The sequence below is a fragment of the Cynoglossus semilaevis genome, chromosome 16 (assembly GCF_000523025.1).
Source record: "Cynoglossus semilaevis isolate Cse_v1.0 chromosome 16, Cse_v1.0, whole genome shotgun sequence".
NCBI classification, from domain to species: domain Eukaryota; kingdom Metazoa; phylum Chordata; class Actinopteri; order Pleuronectiformes; family Cynoglossidae; genus Cynoglossus; species Cynoglossus semilaevis.
The window spans coordinates 2,558,962-2,585,185 of record NC_024322.1 but is presented as its reverse complement, the minus strand read 5'-3'; the positions used below and the strand labels follow the sequence as shown (position 1 = coordinate 2,585,185).

General features: G+C 40.8%; 2 protein-coding genes and 1 non-coding gene across 3 annotated transcripts in view; 1 reads left to right on the top strand and 2 right to left on the bottom strand.

Annotated features, from left to right (window-relative positions):
- Positions 1 to 6,500, bottom strand: part of plcl1 (phospholipase C like 1) — a 57,240-nt gene extending 50,740 nt beyond the window's left edge. Inside the window, exon 1 of the mRNA XM_008328005.3 lies at positions 5,569 to 6,500. Coding sequence (XP_008326227.1) covers positions 5,569 to 5,742 — 174 coding nt within the window. The 5' untranslated portion in view covers positions 5,743 to 6,500. The remainder of the gene's footprint in view (positions 1 to 5,568) is intronic.
- Positions 6,501 to 12,226: 5,726 nt separating this feature from the next.
- Positions 12,227 to 12,298, bottom strand: trnad-guc (transfer RNA aspartic acid (anticodon GUC)). Its single transcript has one exon. It is a non-coding gene; the product is annotated as a tRNA-Asp (tRNA).
- Positions 12,299 to 13,633: 1,335 nt separating this feature from the next.
- The window catches only part of rftn2 (raftlin family member 2), an 18,016-nt gene continuing 5,425 nt past the window's right edge, over positions 13,634 to 26,224 (top strand). The window contains exons 1-4 of the mRNA XM_025063709.1: positions 13,634 to 14,272; positions 21,992 to 22,172; positions 25,153 to 25,261; positions 26,110 to 26,217. Coding sequence (XP_024919477.1) covers positions 14,134 to 14,272; positions 21,992 to 22,172; positions 25,153 to 25,261; positions 26,110 to 26,217 — 537 coding nt within the window. The 5' untranslated portion in view covers positions 13,634 to 14,133. The remainder of the gene's footprint in view (positions 14,273 to 21,991; positions 22,173 to 25,152; positions 25,262 to 26,109; positions 26,218 to 26,224) is intronic.

Here is a 26,224-nt window from a genome sequence, read left to right as displayed (position 1 = left end):
GCTCTGGAATGTTTCAGTTCTTCCTAGTATAAATACAGTTCCAGATAGCAGTTAGGTAAATGAAATTAACTCCGCCTCCTGAGAAACTCCGTGGTGGAAGAAACAACTACCACACATAAAAGTCAGCGGTTTAATGCAGTCTGATGATAGCTCAGTCTTTACGGTCCAGACTCTAAGTCTGGTGTCTGGTCGCAGACAGAACTGCTGTAGCGTTTACCACCATCAAAATCCAGATGTTCTTCTCAGAGATTAGCATTTCTTGTTTGGATTGATTAAGATCAGTTTAAATGAAGAAGGGAGCTTGGCCTAAAAAGTGAATGCACTAAAATATTTTTTTTTTTACTAGCTTTAATTGTTAATTTTTTTTTTTTTTTTACTAGCTTTAATTGCTAATTTTTTTTTTTACCTGCTTCTTTTTTATTAATATTTTTATTCAAATTATATTTTATTCTACAGCTTACTGAACATCTATCACATGACTTTAGGGGAAGCAGTAAGTAAGCAGGACAATTTGTAAGGGAAACGACAAAAGCGGACATGAATGGAGGAGGAATATGAGGAGAGGATGTAAAAGAAAGTATATAAGTACAAAGGAAGGAAAACAGGAAGGAACTGAAGTAGGAAGGAAGGAAGGAAGAAGAAACCAGGCCAAACGAATGATGAAAACTTAACTCAGGCATGGAAGGACAGAAGGAAAGGCTGTCACTTAGATTTATTCCTTCTTGTCTTGGATTGATGGATTGCGTTCTGTAGAAGCCATCTTGCCTGGACATATCTTAAGTGAGGATTAAATTCTCCATACGGAGTAAAACAGGCAGTATCTTCTTCTACCTATGTGAGAATACCAATGGAAAATTCCACGATTCTAAGGATAAGGGATGGTCGATAAAGGGAGAAACAGGAAAGATCTATGGATACTAAGTGTGATACTGGTTCTGATCTTGAACCATTAAAGAAGACCAGGAAATGTCTTCCAACGGGTCCCATCCTTCCATTTTCATCCACTTATCCGTTACCGGGTCGCGGGGGCAGAAGTCTTCAGGACCGCCACCCAAATCACACTCTACGCCCTAACCGGGATTCGAACTTGCCCAGGAGGTGAACCCTGGGGTTCCACACCAATGACAGAGACACTGCCTCTGGGCCAAAGCACCACTATGGTAAAGTCATAACAACTAAAAAGTTTTCTTGGGTATCATCAACAACATGGTACAAAAACAATGCCATCTAAAGTGCTGGTGATGATGGAAACCAAAGAACACAAAACAGTGACGATGACATCAACCTTTAAACCAACACACAGATTCATGCTAAAAAAAAAAAAAAAAAAAGCAATTAACGTTGAGAATTCACAGACCGAGACTGATTTAATTGTCTGCATGTGTGTAGTTTAGCTGAGGCGTGTGCAGATGCGCGTGTGTAGGGTAACACGGGGGATTCTCAGTCAAGAATGTTGTTGTAGTAACCAGAGCCAATCTTACCCACTCCCTCACTTTTCCACTGAAACTCTCGACAGCAAAAATCAATCACCTCACCCTGCGTTCTGCCTCCAACCAAAGATTTTAAACAAACAATATTCATGCAAATGTTTATTCAATTTGTTTACCACGGACCAACCATTGATGAGGAAAATGCAGTCCAGTCCAGACGGGCCCCATGACTACATGCTAACAATGATGCTAATGCTAATAAAATGCTTCAGTTGGTTTGTTAAGAATCTAATCGTTTTTGTATTGCATATTGGACACTGATGTGGCCCTCCGATGAAATGAGAATGGCCAGTAGAGGTCCTCAGCTCATTTGAGTTTGAGATCCCTGCTTTAGTATACTGTATCTATTAGTAACAGGTAAACTATAACTGTATGTCTGTCCCAATTCGGATCCAGTCACAGCAGTAACAAAGTAGTGTGCACTGCTTAATGTACATTGCAGGTACCAGGAACTATTACCTACGCAGTCTGGAACTTCCGTGGCCTCAGCATTTTAGTACGTATACACCCTTTAGCACATATACACCTGCACGTAAATACCAATAATAAATTAAGTGAGTCTTTAATAACGCACACCTTAGCAAATGGTTTTCTCACATCTGGTTTTCAGCTAAATGTTGGAAACCAAATGTGGGTTACATTTTGGATGCCAGATGTGGAGCACTCGCCGGTGACACTTTTAAAATGTGTGAAAATTCAGAAATTCAGCTCTAGGTTCTCCTTCTCTAGGTTGGAAATTGATTTGAATTCTCAAATATCGTGGTAAAGGACACTTTTTTATTTAACCCACAGTCTTTCCATCCTGGTTTAACACTAGTGGCAGAAGCAGAGGTCCATAGGATGGTTGTGTAAAATTTACTTTAATTAAATCTCAACTGAAGAAATTTAACCCAACTACCGACTGTTTTTTTTTTAAAGATCTTAGTGGATCCCCATTCCCAAATCATCTTAATCTTATTTCTGTCTCTTTTCCAGAGATGTCACAATACTGGAAAGTACGTATCAACTAATCGTCATCAGATCTTCATGCACTCGACCGTCCTGATGCAATCTTCTCCATGGGACAAAACAAAGTAAAACTAAGAATGTAGGTCCCATGGGGTTGTTAGATCAATTCCTGGGGCCTGGCATCAATCTCAGAACATTCTGGATGGATCCAATTCTCTCTACTTACACAATGACAGTGAGGGAGTTTTCGTGATCTCACTTTTTCTCATTTGTGTTCCTCCCTAATCTGCAGACAGTCTGTGGCACATACCATGAATTCCAGCAGAGGGTGCCCTTACTGCAGCTGGACTTTAGAGCAATTTTTTTTAAAAATCCAAAAAAAAAAAGACGGTAACATTGTGTTGTTCTGCCTTAAAAACAAAGGAGACAAGCTCACAACTCAACTCAACAACTTCTCTGGACGACAAAAACAACCGAAGTATCTCAACAATTGCACCTTCAGGCTCCAAAGAAAATAAGACTGCATTAAAAACCGGTCCAACAGTCTTACGCTGCCTTTGTTAAGAAGACACCAAAATCAGTTTTACTTTGACGTAGACCTGTCGAGTCTTTCTTTCGTTTTTGAATATTAATTTACCACATGATCTAGAACAGAGCACTGTATGTCTTCAGATCTGTGCGAGAATGACTACTTTGCCCAAGAAAACGTTGTCGATAACCACGTCGTTGCTTGGTTGTAAAAAGCGCAAAAATAAATTATAAATATAGATAAAGAAATGAAATAGGACGCACCTGTACCAATTTTAATGTACGTGTGTGTGGTAGAGTTGATCTGAATAAATATCAGCTCATGTTGTTTTTTCCGATCAGTCACACTTTGCCCAAGACTACGGCCACCACTATGGCAGTTTGATACCCTGCCCCGACTGTCAGCACTGACCCGTGCCTGTCAGAGACATCACTCGTTTCATCTGCACCGTCCCCTCGTCCACTCACCCCATCGGCTGCTGTCAAAGGACTCTCTGTTCCTGGATCCTCGTTACTGTGACTCACAGACTCAGAGTGGACATTACACTCAGAGGGGACTAAAACAATCTCCACCTTCCGCACACTGACCCGACCAGTGCGATGAAATATGGACTAGGACTAGGCGTCAGATGTTGGACATGGACTCGGGAGGTCATTAACCGAAGCAACGGTCGACCTTAAGGTCACCCCGCACTCATCACAGATGAACTGAGCCCTACAATGTGAAATACTCCTTTAATGTTTACATAATTTTCCGCAAAATTTCCTGTGTTGTGACAGAAACACATTACAGTAATGACCTTCCTTCTCACTAAGGGTGTGTATTGGCCCGAATCTAGCAACGTGATACGTTACACGATCTAGGCGCAACAATACGATATATTGCAATAAACTGTGATACTATAGGTAGGACAATATATTGAGTAATTTAATTTCAGATAAACTCTCACCACAGTAAACGCACCACGTGTTCATTTAACATAATGTTCTGCCTCAAATCTGTTTTCATAAAACCACCATATCCTGTGACATCAAAAAACGAAAACGTGTCACATTTATCCATCGTCCGAACCGATTCTCGGACTTACAGACATTTGAATAATTCATCCAATTTGTTGTTTCCCCAAAAGTAACTACAGATGTCTGACTACAAAGTGCAGATCCGCTATTTAAGCACTTAACATATCAGGTAGCATACTGCGAGGGTACAGGTATTTGGGCTGCGCAGCACTCAGAGTAAATGTGCACGTGACAAGAGCCGTTATCTTAGACATGCAAGTTGATGATGCCCCAAAACACATGATCCTCTCCGGTGCGAACAATCCCTCATCACTATGTCCAGTGTCCTGCAACTTGAGCAGCACGTGAGGGTGGAAAACAGTGAGATCACTCCAAGTCTTTCCTGTGTGATTCCTAACCTGTCACACATGACTCAAAATGTGCAGCATCACGCATGTACGTCTTCACAATCCATAACGTCGTGAAGTTTTTTTTTTTATATATTTATATATACATTTACATCTACTACAGATCAGTCGGTTGAGACTCACCATGAGCTGTTACAAACTGAGTAGCCGGATTAGTAAAATACCATGTCTTTTACCTTGTTTTTTAGTGTCCCTACTCTCAGCATCATTCTCAAAGAGCACCCGCCTGTTGTCTCGTCACCCGAAGGAGCACACAGAGCACCACTCACCAATACAGAGGACACCGTCTCCGTGTCAGCGTCTCATACAACCACACTTCAAACCCCTGAAGCATCCCTTTAACTCCCAGAAGAAAACATGCCACAAAAAAGAAAAAATCTCAACTTTCGTTGACGGCTGTCACTAAAGTGAGAGTACAATGAACTTTGCAAAAAAAAAACGAAGACAAAGACAAAACATATAAAGGCGAGTTTGCATTTTTACACGCGCAACCGTTGAAGGTTATCAGCTGTGCCCCCCCAACAAAAAAAAAAAAAAAAAAAAAACCCTTGTGTTGGCCTTGAAGGAAGCAGGTGTGAGAATATTTACTTCAGCTTTTGCACTAAATTTAGCACCGTGTATGGAAAAGCCCAGAAACATGCTGATAACAATAACTTGACTATAGCCAGCACTTTTGTTTTTTGTTTTTTTTTTCTGATGCTAGGCTAGGTAAATGTGGTCAACTAGCAATAGCCAACCACATTTGTTGATGTAACAGACCCACGTAGATCCCACCAACCTGACTGACTCACTTCGAGCCCATATGGGCAAGCATTGGTGGGGCCACAATAGAACCTTGGATGAACCCAGGAAGGCCAGTATTTAATATCCAATTATATGTGTTTTTATGTTTTAAAAATATAACATATTAACCAACAAGGCTGAAAGTCTATGAATTTTAGATGTTTTGTAGTCTTTAAAAAAACTTGTATTATTCTTGGAGGACGCAGGTGTAAAACATTTACTCCTGTTTTTGATCCAAATCAGGACAGAACAGAACAGACCCTTCCGAACTTTGACAACAACACAATGTTATGTTGGCAGCTTTTGCTCATACTTTTTTTGTTAACAAAATGTGTCCAGCACAGACAGTTCGCATGAGAATTTCAAACAAAGTCTGGTTGTGAATTCTGTACCTTTATGATGCTGCTGCGTCTCGGTGCTGCCTTCACTGCCTCCAACAGGATGGTGTCTGAATCAGGTCCACCGCCACCAACACCGGGAAGGATGACTCCGCTGCGCCGGCCCCGGGACACTCTGGGCGGAATGCAGTCCGCCGGACCGTCGGTGTCTCCATATCCTTCAGACATGATGTCGTAAAGGAAGAAAAAAAAAATCTGTTGTAATCTACTCTAATAATTTCTTAGATTCTCACAAGAGTAGAATTTGACTTTTTCTGCGTATGTGCCATTTAAAAAGAAAAACAAGCAACGTGTTTTTAAGTGTCGGTAAGCGAAGCGAAGTCGGCGAAGCGAACTAATCGGGGAAATGTGTTTTTTATGCGAATGGATGTGTTAAGTCACCGAGTGTGAGTCAGTTCCTGACACCAAAACATGCGGACGCGTGTTTGCGTGTGTGTGTTGTCAAAGATAGAGCAGGAGCCGGAGCGTGGAGCGCTCCTCAAACGACGGAGACGCGCGCAACAAGTCCTTCTCCTCCTCGCGGTGTTCGCTGCTCTAGGATGTGGTATGGAGCGGAGCAGCTTCAACCCAAGGCTTTAGTTCTCCACACCAGGAGTGGTAGTGAAGAAGAATCAGAAGGTGTTGGTGGCCAAGAGGAACGAGGTTGGAGAACAGTCCAGTCTTTCTTCTGTTTCTCCGGGCTCAAGCGAACTTGCGCGTCAAGTCAAACCCGGGAAAAGATCCAACGAACACCGCCGCCGCTGCGTGTCGCGGCTTTCTTCGACCGAACGCCGCTACTCGTCAAGGACTGTGTTAACACCAACAACAGACGAGTTTTGACGTGAACAGACACAGTTGACAACCTGCCTCTCGTTTTCTCTCCCTCTTTTTTTCTCTCTCTCTCGCTCTCTCTCTCTCTCTCCCTCGTTCTGTTCTGTTCTTTAGCACCGCCCACTCGTCGTCTTGATTGAAGTGCGGCAGCGCCAATCGCGCGTCCCTGGTGATATTTGGCCGTAGATAGTGATTTGTGATTGGTGCAGAATTAAATCCAGGTGCAGACAGATACATGGAAGGAGCCGGCCCTTACTTTAAATAGGCGGGGTCCAAAAAAGATGAGGAATGTGTCCAGTCTGTACAGATAAAGGTTGTTTTCATTGAGTCAGACATTTATTTCGGGGTTTTTCAAGCTAATCTTTAAACTGATCGACATATGAAGACTGCACAGTATATATATATTATTTTTAAAAAGTGTTTATATCAAATTGGGCTTAGTGCCTAATATACTGTAAGTCGTGTGATCTTGCATTCACTACTAAGCTAAATTAATAACACAGAGGTTTACGTTCAGACTTTTCTTATTTCACCCATGTATTTTACACATGTAAGTAGGGTGACTGTGGCTTTTAGATCATGCACATACTTTAATAACTCCCTCAGGGAAATTTAGGTTACAGATATTGGTTACATATACTTACACTGTAACGGTCATACAGCCCTAGCTCACAAAGTAGTGGAGCTTCCTAGAACACCTTAAAAAAAAATCAAATACCACAAATTCATATTGTCATCATTGTTGTGTGAGTGCATTCAGAGAGCTTCAGGCAGCGCTCACGGTGTGCGCAGCCTGAAGCTCTAACCTCTGACCTTTCATTATTGTCCAGTCCGAGCTGGTCCAGACTGACAGGTCGAGTGGATAAAGACCAGTGGACAGTGTGGAGGTACAATAATAAAAGTGTCATAAATTATTCATTGACAAACAGATTTAGTGTCAGTGGGTCCCTCGCAGAGAGGTCAGGGGTCAGGGCCGGAGAGAGACAACAGCAGCAGTAATAACAGTAACAGTAACTAATGCAGCAACGGCAGTAACAGCTCCCCCTACAGCAGGCAGCGTTTTAATGCCCTGATCAAGGACGTTTCTGCAGGGTGAACACCTGAACCTGACTCAACCTAAAAATTAAAAAGAAAAAAAGCTGATGATTTTTTTTGTCTAACAAATACATCTGGCAGTGCTTTTCAGTCCTCTAGTGACCCACCCAACATAGGCCAGAATGTGATTCACGTTGTGTGTGACTCATCGTGTCAAAAATGTGACCGACTTTCTGAAAACAATCTAGGACAAACATTTCATGTCTCCAACATGGGTAGAAAAAACACATTGGATATTAGATGAGATGAGATGTGTAGTTTAATATATTACTTCATTGGGCCAGAATATTCTAGAAGCCATAGAACAGAACAGTTATGAAAAGCTCAACATGAAGAAAAAAGAACTTAACTCACACCCCCAAAAAAGCAGATGTGGACCAGGAAAATATGACATATAGTTCGAAGGAAGTGGTTTGCAGTCTAACCAGACTTGGACCAGAAATCATGATGGGTCATCCAGTAGGGGGAGGAAAGGAAGGAAGGAAGGAAGAAGGGAAGGAAGGAATGAAGGGAGGGAAGGAAAGAAAGCAGGAAGGCAGGAAGGCAGGAAGGAAGATAGGAAAGAAGGTAAGAAGTAAGAAAAGAAGGAAGGAATGAAGGAAGGAAGGAAAGAACGAAAGAAAGAAGGAAGGAAGGAAGGGAGGAAAGAAGGAAGGAAGGAAGGCAGGAAGGAAGATAGGAAAGAAGGTAAGAAGTAAGAAAAGAAGGAAGGAATGAAGGAAGGAAGGAAAGAACGAAAGAAAGAAGGAAGGAAGGAAGGAAAGATGGAAGGAAAGAATGAAGACAAGAAATAAAGAAAGAAGGAAGGAAGGAAGGAAGCAAGAATGGAAGGGAGGAAGGAAGGAAGGAAAAAAGAAGGAAAGAAAAAAAAAGGAAGGAAGGAAAGAAGAAGGGAAGAAAAAAAAAGGAAGGAAGGAAGGAGGGAGGGAAGGAAGGAAGGAAGGAAGGAAGGACTCTTCCTTCCTTCCTTCGAGAGAAAGAGAGAAAGACAAAGTAACAAAGAAAGAAAATAACAAACAAACAAACAAAAACATTTCAAACATAATGTAACCTTTAAAAGACGTGACGCTGAATTTCCCGAAACCCAACAAAGTATGTAACAAACTCAACTCCTGAAAATGTTTTTCTCCTCTTCCAGTTCTTTCAACAACCGCAAACGTGTGAAATTCTCGTCAGTGTCTGACCCTCCTACAAACAGTGACAGTCAGGTGCGATCGCTGAGCTCTCGGTGCTAATGGATGTCACTGGCCGAACACATTCCACAGCTGTGTGCTTCAAGGTCTTGCTCCACACACACATACATGTCCAGGGCACTCAGTGGAACGGAGAATCAGGAACATCATTTCAGGACAACATTTAATGGATTCACTGGAGTCGGAAAGTTTACACCTTAGCATTTGTTCAGACTGAAACTTTCACTTTGAGGGTGGAGAATGGAGGACTTTCATACATACATAAGAATTATATGTAGTGTTTTTTGTTTGTTTGTTTGGGGTTTTTTTTTTAAATCTAATTTAGCTCGTTCCTGGCTTTATTAAATCCAGCCAGTTCTGCTAGTTTTTGAACTCAAATACTGGAGTATAAGCATGGAGTAAAAACAGGCAGAAAAATATTCTAACATTAAACCAAAAACATCCAAGAGTTAGAGCAGAAATATCAAACCGTGAGCTAACGCTAAAAAATTAATGGTGAGATTTATGTTGTTGAAAACATGGCAAAGATCTAAAAGTGAATATACAAAAACCAAAATAAAACCACTTTCACCATTTAAAAACCTTTACAAAAGTAGGGAAAAAAAACCCGATCATGTTTGGACTTTTGCTTATACAGAACATATATACGGTGTATATTAAATAATAAATGAATAAACTTTTTCCAGACCTGGTTATTTTTATCCCAGAGGAGGGAAGAAAAATCACGTTCTGCTAAAAATCGTGTGTCGATGCAATGCTGACACCAAGCTGTAAGAGCAAGTGTAGGCCAATAACAGGTCTGGTAGTGTGTCTGTGTGTGTGTGTGTCAAATGTGCAGGGCTCCCTGACTGGTTTATCAGATTGTCTCTTTTAAAATTGTTTAAATTGTTTGCAGAAGGCTGAGAAAAACGATTCATCTTCGTAATGTGTTTTTTTTCTGACTTTTATCTTTACAGTTCACCTATGTTTTTATACAGTCAAAACCACAGCCTGGTTATCTATATTACAGGGACTGCAATATTTTTTTTATTCCGTTCGTGCAGCTTTTTAATCCGTTAGAAAAAATTATAGTACTAAGGATGTCCGATATTAACTTTTTGTCGCTATCCGATATGCCGATATTGTCCAAACACTTAATTTCCAATTCCGATATCAACCGATACCGATATCGCCAGACAGTGGAGGAAGTTAAATGTTGCCTGCTCACTAAGGTAATGGGTTAAAACAGTGTTTCTCAATCATTTACTGCCCCCTATGGGACAGAATTATAATATGGAGCGCCTGGTAATATTTATTTATTTATCTGTATAAACCACTGTAAGAGTGGCTGGTACCAGCATTCTGGATACAATCCCCTGAATTATCAATATAGATAAATAAAATAAAATGAGATGCAATGCTGCCATCTAGTGACCAGAGGCGTATTTATCATATATTTGAACGTTCTGTGTTCATGTGTTATGAAGGAGTTAAGGTCGTTTTTGGTGTTGCTGCTGCTGCTGAGTTGTGAAAGACTGGAACTTCTAGCCTAAATAAGTAGCCGCAGGGTTTAAAGCGTTTGAAAAAAAGTAGCATCTTATAGGCAGGGAATTACGGTACAATATTTGCTTATATTGAATTTTCCCCATGCAAAGATCTCAGTTATGAGAAATTCTCTTACCATGTTTGGATAAATACAGCACGGACAAATAAGATGCTTCCACAAAAGCACACGCACAGTTGGAGTGTGGGTGCTTGTTTCTGTAAGTATGTGCTGGAGTTCTCAGGAGGCAGAGGAGGAGCAGGTGTTTTGTGTTGTGTACAAGTGTGTGTGAGTGTGTGTGCTCTCTCTCTTTCGCATCAGTTATGTAACACCGAGCCACCATGGTAATTAGCTGTGAGCAAATACAACATGTCGACCAAAATATTAATGTGGTCGCTCAGTGCCACCGTGACCCATAATTCTCAGCAGCTAGAGCAGGAATAAGCTCATCTACTCTCTCTCCCCCCTCCTCAAACCCCCCTCTCTCTTCCTAACAAGCTTCTCTCGTTTCTGGGTCAGCATCATATCACACCTGTGTCTCCCTCACAGTATATACCTGTGTACCAGGAGACACTTTTTATAGACCACCAACCCTTTTGTTCCTAAGAACAGGCATGAACCGGGGCACATAGCACAACCATGTTGTAATTTCTGTACATAATTTACAAAGTAAACAAAAGAATACACATCAAAGTATGAGGTTTGAAGTATGTATTCCAATAAACCTATTGAATTTACATTCTGGATTTGTGGTAAACAAATGTATCTAAATGTATATAAAAATCTTTTTTTTTTGTATCTTTGATCAGAAACCCATACAAATTCCAACAACATAACAACAAGCTAACTAAGCTAATACTAATAATATAACAACAAACTACTAAAAATATTAATTTGATTTTCTGTATTTCTTTTTTTTCTGTGTAGTTAATTAGAACAATGTATTGCTGCTAAAACACGTCAGTTTATACTATTAAAAATACAAAAACCAAAAAATATAGAAAATGTTTTGAACCATTATCGTATCATGAAACAAACATTGTTTTTTTAGATACTATTTATTACTTATAATGAAATAAATAGTATCTAAAGAAAATCGGCTGTATACGATATACGTATACATTTATACTGGTCCATGTTATGACATAGTTTGGACGCTAGATAGCGCCAGTACAAAACAAATATAAACACAATAGCCTAAGCGTATATGCATTAAAGCTTGAAAGTTTTTATATTTTTTATAATTATGAAAATTTGTTTTAATTAATATATATAGTATATTATACATATTTTCCTAAATTCATAATTTTGGTAATTGTTTTGTTTAGACAAAAATGTAATTTCTCTTCATTTTATTTAAGGTGTCTGTCCAGAATAATTCTCTCCCTCGACGATTATTGTTGTAACCCCTGACCTAGGGTATATCTGTTCAGATAAACCTAACCAGGATATGACTGTGATATGATGTAATAATCATTTTAGCAGAGGTCAGAGGTCATGCCAGGTTGAGGTCCATTTTTATAGATTTTTTTTCAGACCGTGACGTCGATGAATATTTAACTGTCTGAAGCTGCAGCGAAACAACTGAGTGGAAGGTCAGGGGTCACCATTAGTATTAAATTGACTGTGGTGTTTAATAAACTCGTCCTTTCCTTCCTTCTCCTGCTGTTTGTTTACTGAAGAAGTGCCTCAGGTTTTCACCAAGGGATGTCTTGACCCAAAACTTGTTAGAGTCAAGGTTACGTGTGAACATAACAAGTACAGTTTAAACTGCGTGAGGTAATATTTTAGGATTTCCTCAGTTTCCTCCTGACAGGTCCCCTCTTCCCCCAGCTGCTTCCTTCCTTACATTCATTCATTTATTAATGGCCAAAAAAAAAACACACATACCCAGTTAAGGCCACAGTTTATGACTCCGTTTGACACCGTTGCATTTACAACATATGAGAAAAGTAAACAAACAAAACTAAAAGAATATTTATTGTCGTGGTTTAATCACCTTTAAATAATTTTTTTTTTTTTAAAAAAACCTCTCCCCGTCGGGGAATTGAACCCCGGTCTCCCGCGTGACAGGCGGGGATACTCACCACTATACTAACGAGGATCTGATGCATAAGGCAGAATACTTAAAAAACAGAAATATCTTCTAGTTTTGTCAACTTCCTAAACCAAAGTTCATAAAGAAGAGAACAACATTTTAAGAAACAGCAACTTTCATTCGTTGCAGCCATTATTAACAGTCTAAAAAAGAGTTGGCTAGGGTGTTCAATCTGGTACGCATGATGAATTTTGGAAAAAAAAAAAATAGAAAGAAAAGCACAAACAGCTTCTGTTCAGGATGTGTTTTGAAAAAATATATTTCATTAAATATGAATATTTGTTAAATATACTACTCCTTTGCATGAAAACAATTGACTTATCTTTATTTCTAGGTAATTATGTTATGATTGTACTGGTCCGGCCCACTTGACATCTATTTAGGTTGTATGTGGCCCCTGAACTAAAATAAGTATTTACAATGTGAAGAACATAATATAAATACATATTAGGTCATGACTGGGTTTATATTCCTCATTGAGGCAAATTGACAGATAAATAAAGGAAAAGACCCGAAACTCCATTTTCTCAATGAAGTTTGGTGCTGGAGAGTAAGCTGTTCAGAGAAGGTGATATATGTCAGTCTGTTTGACCCTGAGGTATTACAGACATAGGACTTCATCAGTTGAGTAATAAAAATCGTTGTTCGTGTTCGGTTCAATTTTAAATGTGCGTTTCACCAAAGAATGTTTGAACGTCAGTCTGGTCAGACAGAGCATGAAACATGATATGAACGTTTTACATCTGCTGTTTTAAACTAAAGGGCAAATTCAAATCCGCTTCGGATCTGGAGCTGCTGAGAGGTGGATCAGTAACCGCAGGGAGGTCAAGGGTCAGCAGTAAGATTTGTGTGTGTATGTGTGTGTCAGGTGAGCATATGGGGGGTCACGGGCTTGACTTCAGCATTTAATGCCATATGTGCTGTTCTGCTCCAGATGTCACTGAAGATACAGCCTTTTAAAGCAGAAGAAGACGGGTTTCTATTTCTCTCACTGAAGAAAGTGACTTCGTCTCTGATTGAATTACTCACTCATAAGGACTAATGGTGTCAGCGTGGCAGGGAAAGACAGATGGTGGAAAACAGGAAGAGAGTCTGTGGGTGGAGGTGAAATAAAAATGCTGTTCTGTATTTTTGGCCATCTTTCGGTCGACCAAAAACGACCGGCGTTTGATTAGAATGCAGTTATTTTCACAGTTACAACTGCAGGCACAAAGTAAAGCGAAAGGATCAGATGGAAAAGATCTTACATTGTAAAGAATACAAATATAAATCATAGATCGATGGTTAAAAAATAAAGCAAAAATAAGAAAAAAATTCCATCAGTTTTGAACTGATCTAAATAAAAAAGGAACTAAAACAATTAATAATATTATTATTATTGTTGTTATTTTGTTATTATATAGCTATTTCTCAACATTTCCACTGTGAAATGCAGTTTAGGCTTTTATTGTGAAACAAAACCGGAAATGGTATTAATCCCCATGAAGTGACTTTTAAGGAAACTTTTCTTCAGGGAGGCGCTACTGCCGCTGATCCTCCTCCTCTTTCTCCTCCACGCTTTCAGTCTTGCAGCCACTTCAGCGGGAGATTCCGTGAAGAACTTCTTTGCTCCTCCGAGTTCTAGTCTTAATTCTATGTTTTATCTCCTTTTTTCCCCCAATCACGGATATTTTACATCTCTTTTACGTCACATCCTTTCTCTTTTCTTTTGGAGAGACAACTCGCAGGAGCGAGCAGGGATGGAGCGGTGAGGAGAAAGTTGTAGGCGCCGACGCTGAGGAGTTCCACAGGAGGAGCCGCTCACTTACACCGGACCTCTGCCAGTGCCCGCCTCTGAGGACATGGGTTGCGGCCTGAGGAAGCTGGAGGACCCGGAGGACAGCAGTCCTGGAAAGATCTACTCCACCCTGAAGAGACCGCAGGTGGAGACCAAGAGTGACATCGTTTATGAGTATGTGCTGCTTGACTTCAGCCTAGAAGGTAGGAATCATGGGAATGAGGGGTTGAAGCTTAGGAAACATTCAACACTGATTCTAGTTTCCCATCAGCCCCACACATTTCAATGCAAAAGCGGATCTGAAACAGTTGTTGCAGTACACAACAGTAATTTAAACAAATGTGAAAAATTTTTTTTTTCTCAAGACAATTTTCACTTTGCTGCTAATTGTTAGCCAATACCGCCGTAATAGTTGTTTTAAAAATGTTAATAAGTCGTACAAATTCAATAACACGAATCCAAAGGTTTTTTTTCCCGATTGACCCTATGCCAAAAACAATTTTAATATTGTTATTTCAAAAATGACTAGAAGTGATGCTGACATTTTTCTAGATCGTTACAGCTAGGGATCTCCGATAATATCGGCCCGACTCTAGGGATGTCCGATAATATCGGCCCGACTTTAGTATATTATGTAATATCTGTAAGAATCGTTATAGGTTTTACTTTTGATAATGAAAATCCGATAACTGTAAGAATCGTTATCGGGTTTTCCTTTGAATTAATGAAAACCCGATAACGCCAAATGATGTGTGGCCCTAAAAATAGTTTTGGGGATAAAAGTCTGTATAATAAAGTGAAAGTCACTAGGTGGCAGCATTGTAGCTCATTTAATTAAACTCATACTCATACAGTGGTTTGCACAGATAAATGAATACATTTTACCAGGCCTATATCGGTATCAGTCGATATTGGAATCGGAAGTTGTTTGGACAAAAAAAAAAATACGATTTTTAAAAGGTGCTGGTTATTTGTCTTCCAATCCAACGACTGTTACATGAGAAGCAAAGTTTGACATCACTGAAAACTAAGCTACAGCCACTATCTAAAATCCAAAAAGTAGCCAAATTAGCAGCTAACGAAAGGCTAAATTTGGCAGATGTATAACAGAGACGGTACGTTTTCCATAAACAGATTAAACTAAGCTACAAAATAAGCTGGAGTCAGACTAAACATAACTGCGAAATAACTGCCAACTAGAACTGTTAAATTGTTTTTAAAAAATAAAATTAGTTTATCTAAACATCAGCCAATGAATACATAGCTGAGAAATATATCAACGTTTGTTAAAACATATCCACGAGATGGTCCGAAATAACAAAAGTGAGCTAAAATTAGCTTATACATAGCAGCTATCGTGTTAGCCAATAGCTAATGTGATAAAAATCTTGTTTCCACCAGGTCCTCCACACTCGTCTTATATAAACCCTTCTCTCTTTCACAATTTGAAAACCTAGCAAAGCTCGTCTATTGGGCTACAGAGTCAGACTAAACATAACTGCGAAATACCTGCCAAATAGAATTGTTAAATTGTTTTTAAAAAAATAAAATTAGTTTATCTAAACAATTTGAAAACCTAGCGAAGCTCGTCTATTGGGCCACCGTGGCCTCAAACATTCTTCCTTTTTGTCTGTTGGTTGTAAACCGGTCCTGAATCAGAGATAAACACCGTCTTTATTGTCCTACGACAGGGAGTTACTTTATTGTTCCCCCAGGAGCGCTCATTTCCCTCCGGTGCAAGACTCTGAACACTAACTGGGTCTGGACATTTTATCGGTCAAGTAATTAGTCTCAGATAGTCAGAAAATAGGTCAGTCATTTTTTTTTCCCCCACTCGACAGCGATATAGTCTCACATTCTGTTATCTGGGCTCAAATATAAACTCCAGGAGAGAAAAAAAATGCTTTAGATTGTTATGGAAATAGCCGTTAGCCTCTTTAACTCTACTTCCGACTGGTGAAGTGGGACCGGTTGTTTTTTTTCGCTGTGACCCATTTGGAAGGGAATGGGGATTGGAGCGGTGAATCAGGAGTTCAGTAGGTGGACAGCACATAATGAATCGTAGAGGAATGTCGTTGGATGCAAGGTTTAGGAAAGTTAATGATGTTTCCAGCCTTCCAACGACTTCCATCTCACTTGGTCGAGATCCAGTTAGCGCGTCAACGCGCCCATTCAGGATGACACAGCCTCCAGTGTCGTACATCAACAAGAAGGTGGTTATAGTCCCCCTGCTGGCCATTTCTTAGATTAAAAAAAGGTATCGCTAACATGACGCTATCGTTTTAAATGAGATACATGACACGTTTTTTTTATGACGATATATTATCCCACAATTCATTGCGGATAAACGATATTGTTGTGATCAAATTAACCCCTGATGTAATGATAATTTATCATAATAATGCAAGTACAATCTTTCTCATGAGTGTTTTTTTTTTTACGATTCTCAAATCAATTTTTACACAAATTTCTACAATTTCTCTGCACCATACGTGTTTGTTCTAAGAAGCTGAACGAAACTTCCTTCTTCTGGGCTCATAAACAAACATTAGATAAGGCTAATAGATACCGTTGTGGTGCCCAGGAGGCAAGGTTAGCTGCGCTAAATGTGCTAATTTACATGCAAAGAAGAATCCAGAGAAGTTTTTTTCCCCCTCTTTATCCAGAGGATTATGTGTTTTGGAACTAACGTGTTCATGGTCTACAGAGGCCTCAGGTATCAAGTCTGTACACATCTGCCTGTTACGTAACTGAGCTCAAATGTTTTGTTTTTGTTTGTTTTTGCCCAGACAAGTTTCTTCCACCTGGGACTCTGATGGTTTAAAGGCTACATTTTTTTTATGAGTTTCTGAAAATGCAGTCCATCTAAAATTAGAGATGAACCGATTGAGGTCATTGATCCGTGATCGGCCCTGACAGGCAATTGGCTGGACAGCACTCGTATTGCCGGTTTTGCAGCCAATCATTTTTGGTCGCGTGTTCTGTGTTCTAGAACAGGAGAGAACGTTTGCACTCACAACCTGGAGCTAACCTGACGTTAGCTTGAAAGTGCTTCACAATGAGCAAAGTAAACTTCAAGCTAACTAAATCATCTAACTCCACCATAGTTGACCTTCTATACCAGGCGTGGGCAAACTTTTTGACTCGCGCGCCACAAGGGGTGCTAACATTTGACAGGTGGTCCGGGTCAGGAGCAGATAGATTTAGCGTTCGTGTGAACTAAGATGAATGACATGTAAGAGTCATGCATAAAGACTAAAATGCTAACATGCTTTTAGCCTTTTCTACGCCATCTATTGGGGAAATGCAGGCATTGCAGGGAAAAATGAAGTTGATACTGCTAATATAAATTAATACAATAATTTGGGCCAGATCAAAAGGCCTCATCGCCGGCCTCATCCAGGTCCTGGGCCGTAGTTTGCCCACGCCTGTTCTATACTTTAGTCCAGATTCTTTTATTGACCGTCCATCTTTGCAGAGGCACGTCCTCCGTAGCTGTCTGCACCCTCGCTAGTGTCCGCAAACCGCCACCGTTCACCCCGCCTTGCTCGAAACATTTATGGGACGCTGACAGTGACACAAGTTTAATTTTGATCCGCCTCCCCCACATTCACATTAAAATAGAAATCTCACACACACACAGAGTCATGGCAGACCTTCTACTCAGTCCAAACAGGACCTGCGACTGGATCTAAAACCGTTAGCCTCAGACTGTGGATGGAAGCAGTTAATAGTTAATAACTACCTTTAGCTAATTACTGCTAGCCTGGCATGCTGCCCACCGTGGTGTATTGTGTTGTACTGTGTGTGTGTCCTGTGTGTGTGTGTGTGTTAGAGAGGAAGGAAACACTCATAGTTTAAAAGCTTCTGTTCTGCTATTGATCTCAGTAGGAGGCTGCGGCTGACGCAGCTCCCGTACCATAAAAGCTTCTCTAACAATCGATAAATGTTAGCTAAAAATACATTCCAAAAGTTGCGAGAACTACCAATACTACCGAAACCAATCAGTCAAATTTGATATTCTCGCAAAGGAACGCCACGGTTGTGAAATCAGAGAAGGTATCTGAAGGCGTTGTGGTTCATTAACTCATGTTAATCATTTACTGTTGCCGAGTGATTTATCGGCTCTGTGCCTCCCGCGCATCCATCCTTCAAATCCCGGTTAGCTTTTATCATCAGGATGCCGAGAGTAATCTGGAATAATCCACAGAGAGCCTTCGGTTCTGCAGATTAGACGTAGATTAGAGGGATATAATATAGAGCACAGATAATAAAGTTGGTCGAACCAACTCCGAGCAATCGAGGTTACTGTCCATCATCTTCTTCATCCATCGGCTCACTGGAGCGATGATGTCATACGGTACTGCTCGTATGTTGTTCAAAAGTTCAAGTCGGAGTACGACACTGATCTGTGTGTGGGCGACAGTCGACCCTAAGGCGGAAGAACCTGGGCCAAGAGATGAGCCCAGGCCTTATATATGTATATATATATATATTTTTTTATATATATATATATTTTTTTATATATATATATATAAAAAAATATATATATATGTATATATATATATATTTTTTTATATATATATATATAAAAAAATATATATATATGTATATAAATATAAATATATATGTATATAAATATATATGTATATAGATATAAATATATGTATATAAATATAAATATATATGTATATATATATATATTTAAATATATAAATATATATGTATATAAATATATATGTATATATATATTTAAATATATATATACATATATATATATTTTATGGTCAAAGCATGAAGCATGTTAATTGAATGTAATTTGGTCAAAATTTGCACATTTGACCTGCCTTAAAAACATATAATTACGTATTACAAATTGTCAGGAATTGTATTTTATCGATGCATTTTTTTTCCCTTGAATTTGGCCTTATGTAAATCTTATTAAAATCTGTATTTTTTTTCTCTTTTTTTTTTTTAAGATTTCAAATATTCAAAGGACGCTTTGTTCCTCCTTCAGGACAAAAAAGTCAAGGATGAAAAGTTTGGATCCGAGAGAGAAGCAGGGTTAAGGTGGTTTGAACAAGTAACCAGGAGAAAAAGTGATGATAGTGGACAAGGAAAGATTCATGGACGCAAGTTCAGAGATGATTCTGTAGCAAATAATCGTAGCTCTCGAGGTGTTTTTTGCGTTGCGTTCCATCCGCCCGGAGGACTCATTTGTACGACCTTCACGTTTATCACTGTGGAAACACAAACAGCCATCAAAAACCTTCAGTTCTTAGGGGAAAAAAAAAGTTTATTGTACAAAAAGGTCCGTGATGCTCCGCAGTGAACATTTTTATTCCTGTGTTGAGCCTCCAGCTGACTCTTGTTTCTTCCTGCTTCTTCTCCTTGTTGCTAGGCAGATTCTTTTTTTTTTTCACCTTCACGTAGGCGCTCGTAAAATCTGTCTTGTAACTTCTGTTTTCCTCCGAAACTTCACCTCATCAACGACTGCACCCACTAAACCCTGAACTAAACGCTCCCCTCACCCCTCGCTTCTAGTTACCCTCCCCGCACCCCGAGCCTCTCAACCTCCTTTTCAGACCTTCTTCCTCCTCCTGCTCGGGGCTGTGAACAGAGGCATCAGTGTGCCTGCTGATGGAATGGGCAGGATGGGGGGGAGTGGGGGTGTGATGTGAAAGCAGGGCAGGAAAAAAAAAAAAAAGCAGCAAAAGACCCAAAACAAAAAGATCTGGTTGAAGGTGTTTGTGATGTTGGGTCTGAATGTTAGAAAAATCTCAAATGATTGAGATGCAGATTCGATGGAAGAGTTTTAACTTATATTTAAAGATTATGCTTTTAAGATGTGAAATAGTTTCATGAAGGTGACAAATGACCATAAGTGGATGGAAATAAGGACAAATGTGTCACACGTGGAGACATGAAATGAAAAGAAAAAGTTCCCGGGTCAAGTTCAGGCTGAAGGCTGTTGGCTGTTTTCCTCCTCCGTAATGAATTGGTGAATTCACTGTCAGTTTACTCAGCGCCTGTAATTGGTGTTTGAACAGCTAGGGGGCCTGTTTATCTTTGTTAAACGTCGGTCTGACACTTGCATTAATAAAAACTGCTCTTTCGGGAAACGCCCTGTGTTTCAGCGTCGCTAAATTTGGACTTACCTCAAACTCACAGTGGGGTTAAAACCCACAGGAATTCCTGTAAACTATAAACTGTTTTTTTTTTTTTTTTTTTGGTTTACTGTGCTGGAAGCTGACAGACAGACGGAGAGAGACAAACAGGAAGAAAAGAATTCTAAAAAAGGTTCTCTAAATGCCCTAATTTTATGAGAAACATGCAGGAAAAGATAGAATTTTGAAAAATAATTTTACATCAAAATCTTTTTAGTTTTTGACCAAAAATGACATGAAAAGTTTACTTTTTGACAAAAAACAAATCCAACAAATAAATTTCTAAAAATCTTTTCTAAATGCCCTAATTTTATGAGAAACAAGCGGGAAAAAATACAATTTTGAAAAATAAGGGAGGGAAAGGGAGACAGACGACGAATGGACACGCCGAGCGTTGAGGGGTTTCTCCATGTTGTCAGCTGTAAACTGCTCTCCCTGACCTCACTCCTCTGGGGTGTTTGTCCGTGAGAATGTGGGGGGTTGTAGTCAGGAATGCTGCCGCGCACACATACTCCAAACTTCCCAGGCTCGTTCCTGATTATTTCCTGTTGCTCCTACTCCGTCCAGAATCCGCTGTCTTGCACATTTGAACTGATTAAAACGAATGTTTGGTGTGCATGTGTATGTGCGCCTGCGCGCGCGCCCGCGCGTGCCACACACTCTCTCTTTCTCTCTCTCTCTCTCTCATTCTCTCTCTCTCTCGCCATGTGAACAGCCACTCTTTGTGGACACAGGAAGTACGGCGGAGGCTGCAGGGATGTTTAGCCAGCACTTAAAAAAAACAAAAAAAAAACAAATATGAGACTCATTCAAATTTCAAATCAAAACAAACACTTAACACCACCAAGTGGTGAAAACAGGGAAGGCAGTGATCGGTCCTCAAGACAGGATTTTGATGTCGTACTAACAGGACAACGGTAGGGCTGAATGTGCAGCAGTTATTATAAATTACATCACACACTGAGCGATCACTCCAACCGCAGCGCGGAGCAAAGACTCCAGCAGATCCAGACTCGGCGTTCAGCCTGTTTGCTTTGGTATTCAGTGAAAAGGGAAAATGGGAGAGAGGAAAGAAGGGGGCGAGAGACCACGAGCAGGAGCAGATAAACAACACTACAGTCTAAGTCGGGCCACCGAGTTGTTCTGTGTGGCCCGCGGGAGCTTAAAAGGCATTTAGTAAAGTCCATGCAGCAGTAAAAAAAAAAAGTATTAAGCATTTAGTACAGTCCATGCAGCAGTAAAAAACACTGCAATGAACAATATGTGTAGCTTGAATATGGAGTAGTTCCATCCATACCAGAGGTCCGTGACCTTTTTTTGTTCCAAGGACTGATCAGACAGAAATCTCATGGTATTTTTTTGTACCTTATGTGCAGCACACGTGGTAGGGAGTAACACACATGTACTTGGATGTTTTCTGAAAGTCCAAGGCTCATAGAACAGCTGCGTTTCAAGGAAATGATGTCAGGGAACCACTGCCAAATCTGTGCTCCAGAAAACATGGATGCTTTAAATTCTACCCAGTGGAGCGTCGATACTTTCCCCACGCAGGAGATGACCATTTCTATGCATGTTTTGTATATTCCTCAACTCGACGTTTTGGAGTAGAAATATACAGCTTTAGATCTAAGTCTATAAGATCTAGATCTCTATAGCTTCAGGTCAGCTAAAGGAAAAGCTGCATGGAAAAGTTCTAACCATAACGCCATCACTTTTCTGACACTGACTTTGCTTCCCAATCGTCCATCTTTACAGGAAGTCGTCCAACTGTCCAGTACGTGTCGTCGCTGTCTGAGCTGCCTCAGGCTCTGCAGCCGTACTACACGCAAGGCTATGTCCTGGCTGCGCTGCATCCCATCATCCTGTCCGTGGGCCGCATGCGCTCGCTGCCCTTCAGCCTGCTGTACCGCGCCATTCTGGCCCGTCCCAGACCCAGGTACGAGACAACAGTCAGTACGAAAACAAAATACCGTCCCAGACCCAGGTACGAGACAACATTCAAAAAAAAAAATATATATATGTTTCTGTCTTTTTGAAGCAACACCTACACTGATATAAAAAAAAAGTAAAAAAAAAAATTACCATCCCTGCTAGGCTGGGCTCGTGTCTACCAAAGTAAACAGGAAGTAGTTCTGTTATTTCCACTGCCTCCGTCTCCATCTGTCCAGACTAATGCACTCAGAAAATAGATGGTTATTTTCAGAAACTGAGGGTTTCCTTCTCTGGGTTTACATTTTTTTTTTTCACTGCAGCCAGACTTTAAAAAACAAAAAACACAGCAGTGAGTCTGATCCTTTGGATCTTAAGGGCCTCAAAAACACCAGAGCCAATGCTGACAGTGGATATCCCGAGACATAGACGTCGTCGGGACTCCCGCTGAGCCCAGGCGTTGACCTTCACTCAGTGCAGTGAAGAGATGAATGATGAATTAGGTCAGCTGCATTTTTCCTACAGAACTGAGGCAGTGGGTCAGAGCCGGGCTAGTGGCCAGCCTACTTTAGACTCTGCTCCGGCTTCTGTCAAATCCACCCAACAACAACGTCTGGAGCGGCCAATGAGATCGAGGCGCCTCACGCGGTGGTGGCAGTGGAAGGGGGCGAGAGACCAGGAGCAGGAGCAGATAAACAACACTACAGTCTAAGTCGGGCCACCGAGTTGTTCTGTGTGGCCCGCGGGAGCTTAAAAAGCATTTAGTACAGTCCATGCAGCAGTAAAAAACACTGCAATGAACAATATGTGTAGCTTGAATATGGAGTAGTTCCATCCATACCAGAGGTCCGTGACCTTTTTTTGTTCCAAGGACTGATCAGACAGAAATCTCATGGTATTTTTTTGTACCTTATGTGCAGCACACGTGGTAGGGAGTAACACACATGTACTTGGATGTTTTCTGAAAGTCCAAGGCTCATAGAACAGCTGCGTTTCAAGGAAATGATGTCAGGGAACCACTGCCAAATCTGTGCTCCAGAAAACATGGATGCTTTAAATTCTACCCAGTGGAGCGTCGATACTTTCCCCACGCAGGAGATGACCATTTCTATGCATGTTTTGTATATTCCTCAACTCGACGTTTTGGAGTAGAAATATACAGCTTTAGATCTAAGTCTATAAGATCTAGATCTCTATAGCTTCAGGTCAGCTAAAGGAAAAGCTGCATGGAAAAGTTCTAACCATAACGCCATCACTTTTCTGACACTGACTTTGCTTCTCAATCGTCCATCTTTACAGGAAGTCGTCCAACTGTCCAGTACGTGTCGTCGCTGTCTGAGCTGCCTCAGGCTCTGCAGCCGTACTACACGCAAGGCTATGTCCTGGCTGCGCTGCATCCCATCATCCTGTCCGTGGGCCGCATGCGCTCGCTGCCCTTCAGCCTGCTGTACCGCGCCATTCTGGCCCGTCCCAGACCCAGGTACGAGACAACATTCAAAAAAAAAAATATATATATGTTTCTGTCTTTTTGAAGCAACACCTACACTGATGAAAAAAAAAGTAAAAAAAAAAAATTACCATCCCTGCTAGGCTGGGCTCGTGTCTACCAAAGTAAACAGGAAGTAGTTCTGTTATTTCCACTGCCTCCGTCTCCATCTGTCCAGACTAATGCACTCAGAAAATAGATGGTTATTTTCAGAAACTGAGGGTTTCCTTCTCTGGGTTTACATTTTTTTTTTTCACTGCAGCCAGACTTTAAAAAACAAAAAACACAGCAGTGAGTCTGATCCTTTGGATCTTAAGGGCCTCAAAAACACCAGAGCCAATGCTGACAGTGGATATCCCGAGACATAGACGTCGTCGGGACTCCCGCTGAGCCCAGGCGTTGACCTTCACTCAGTGCAGTGAAGAGATGAATGATGAATTAGGTCAGCTGCATTTTTCCTACAGAACTGAGGCAGTGGGTCAGAGCCGGGCTAGTGGCCAGCCTACTTTAGACTCTGCTCCGGCTTCTGTCAAATCCACCCAACAACAACGTCTGGAGCGGCCAATGAGATCGAGGCGCCTCACGCGGTGGTGGCAGTGGTTCGGGGATCATGTTCGCAGCAGAAGTTTGTAAACTTTGTAAACCAGTCTCCCACTGCACCCAAGGCCTTTTGAGAAATTTACATTCGAGAAATACAGTAGATGTAATAATTAATTCACTTTTGCTGAAAAAATTAAATCAAAATCTGAAATTTTGGAAATCTGGAAAATGTACTTGAATCTGGGGGGGGTGCAGTGGAGGGGTGTCATGGGGAGGTGGGGTTGGGTGTAAGAGGCTTCCAATGTAACATGGCACACTGGAATATGGCACAGAAGTGTGCTGCTGACCTCCAGTCACTAGGTGGCAGCAACGCATACAGTGGTTTGTACAGATAAGAAAATACATATTATCAGGTTCTCAATAGTATTTCAATTTGGTGGGGTGGGGGGGGAAACAGGGTGTGAAAACATTTCTGCCCACTAGGGGGAGGCATAATAGAAAATAATTGAGAACCACTGAGTTAACCCCTCGGTGACAGGAGTAGACTAGCGGTTTTTCAGCAGCTCCGGGGGTCAGGGTGGGCACAAGGCGGTAATTCATTATCAAATTTGGGATTTCGTATCTGAAAAAAAAAAAAAAAACAGTTCTGGAAGTGACACGTTCGAGGTTCTTCCCTCGCACAGCCACACCTCAGAAACCCTAAACACTCGGTCCGAGCCGAGCAGAGAGATTACTCTAAATGTCGCTCGCTCTTTGTTTTAATTGCTGACCTACTTCTGGTCTCCGGCCGCGGCTCTAAATCATTCAAGTTCGGCTGTCGGAAAAACCTGGCAATTACAAGTGAAGTATAAACTGTCCAACTGGTCGACCTCACCAGGAGGTCGACCAGCTGACGACGGTGACTCATGAACAGAGACGATAACAACTGGTACAACATGTGTGTGTGTGTGTGTGTTTTCAGCAGGCAGACCACGTCCATGTGTCACAGCGTTCCTTTGCTGAGGGTGGAGGAGTGGCCTCTACCTGGAGACTCACTGACCAGCGATACGGTCAGAGCTCTCATCGACAGGGTACGGTCTGAATACGGTTACATGATTGTCCACAACACACTGATGGGGTCAATGATACAGCGGGGCTTCAAGATACCAGTTTAATCCGGTCCAGAACACGATCCACTCATATCTCGATTCCATTTTCCCCATTAAAAATAACTCAAAACCAATTCTTTCATTCCAGCCCTGCAGAAATATACTATTAATAAATTCAATTAATTAAAATTCCTCCCATCTAAACATCAAAAATGTAGATATAAACAAATATATTGATAATATAAAATAATAATAATAAATTTAAAAAAAATTATATTATTGTTATAAAAATGGTAAAATAACCCAACGAGGGACAGTGAGCGAGACAGCGCGACAATGTCAAGTGGAATATAACTCGTAACCCGATGTTTCCTCGTATCATCTTGCAAAAGTTGCTTCTTCGTAACTTGGGAAACTCGTATTTCGGGTACCTCGTATCTTGAAGCCCCACTGTATAATAATAATATAAATTAATTTTGAAAAGTTTGGCGGGCCACATTCAAAGGCCAAACGGACCACTGCCGGCCCCCGGGCCATAGTTTGACCATGTCTGTTCTAGACATACAGGCTTTTTGGCTTGGGCCAAGATTCAAGATTCACAAAGATTCTTAAAATCCTTAAAAAAAACATTAAAAAAGATTACATTTTATATTGTTTACACTGTAATTGTCATACAACAGCAGATTTTGGGGATTGTCCTCCTTGTTAACAGTGTATTATTTCAATATAAAAAACAAACATTGAACTTGTTGTTATGAGGCATGAGCACCAACCACTTCTCCTCCCGCCACAAAGATCGGAATAAACAAAAACTGCGTCATTGCTACCAGGTGAACAGCAGCGCTCGAGGTGGCGTTCGATTCGTCAGCTCAGTCCTCCAGCAGGTGAGCGGGGTCACGAACGGAAGGGTGCACAGTCCCAAAAGAAGCTGCCGTTCACCACCCC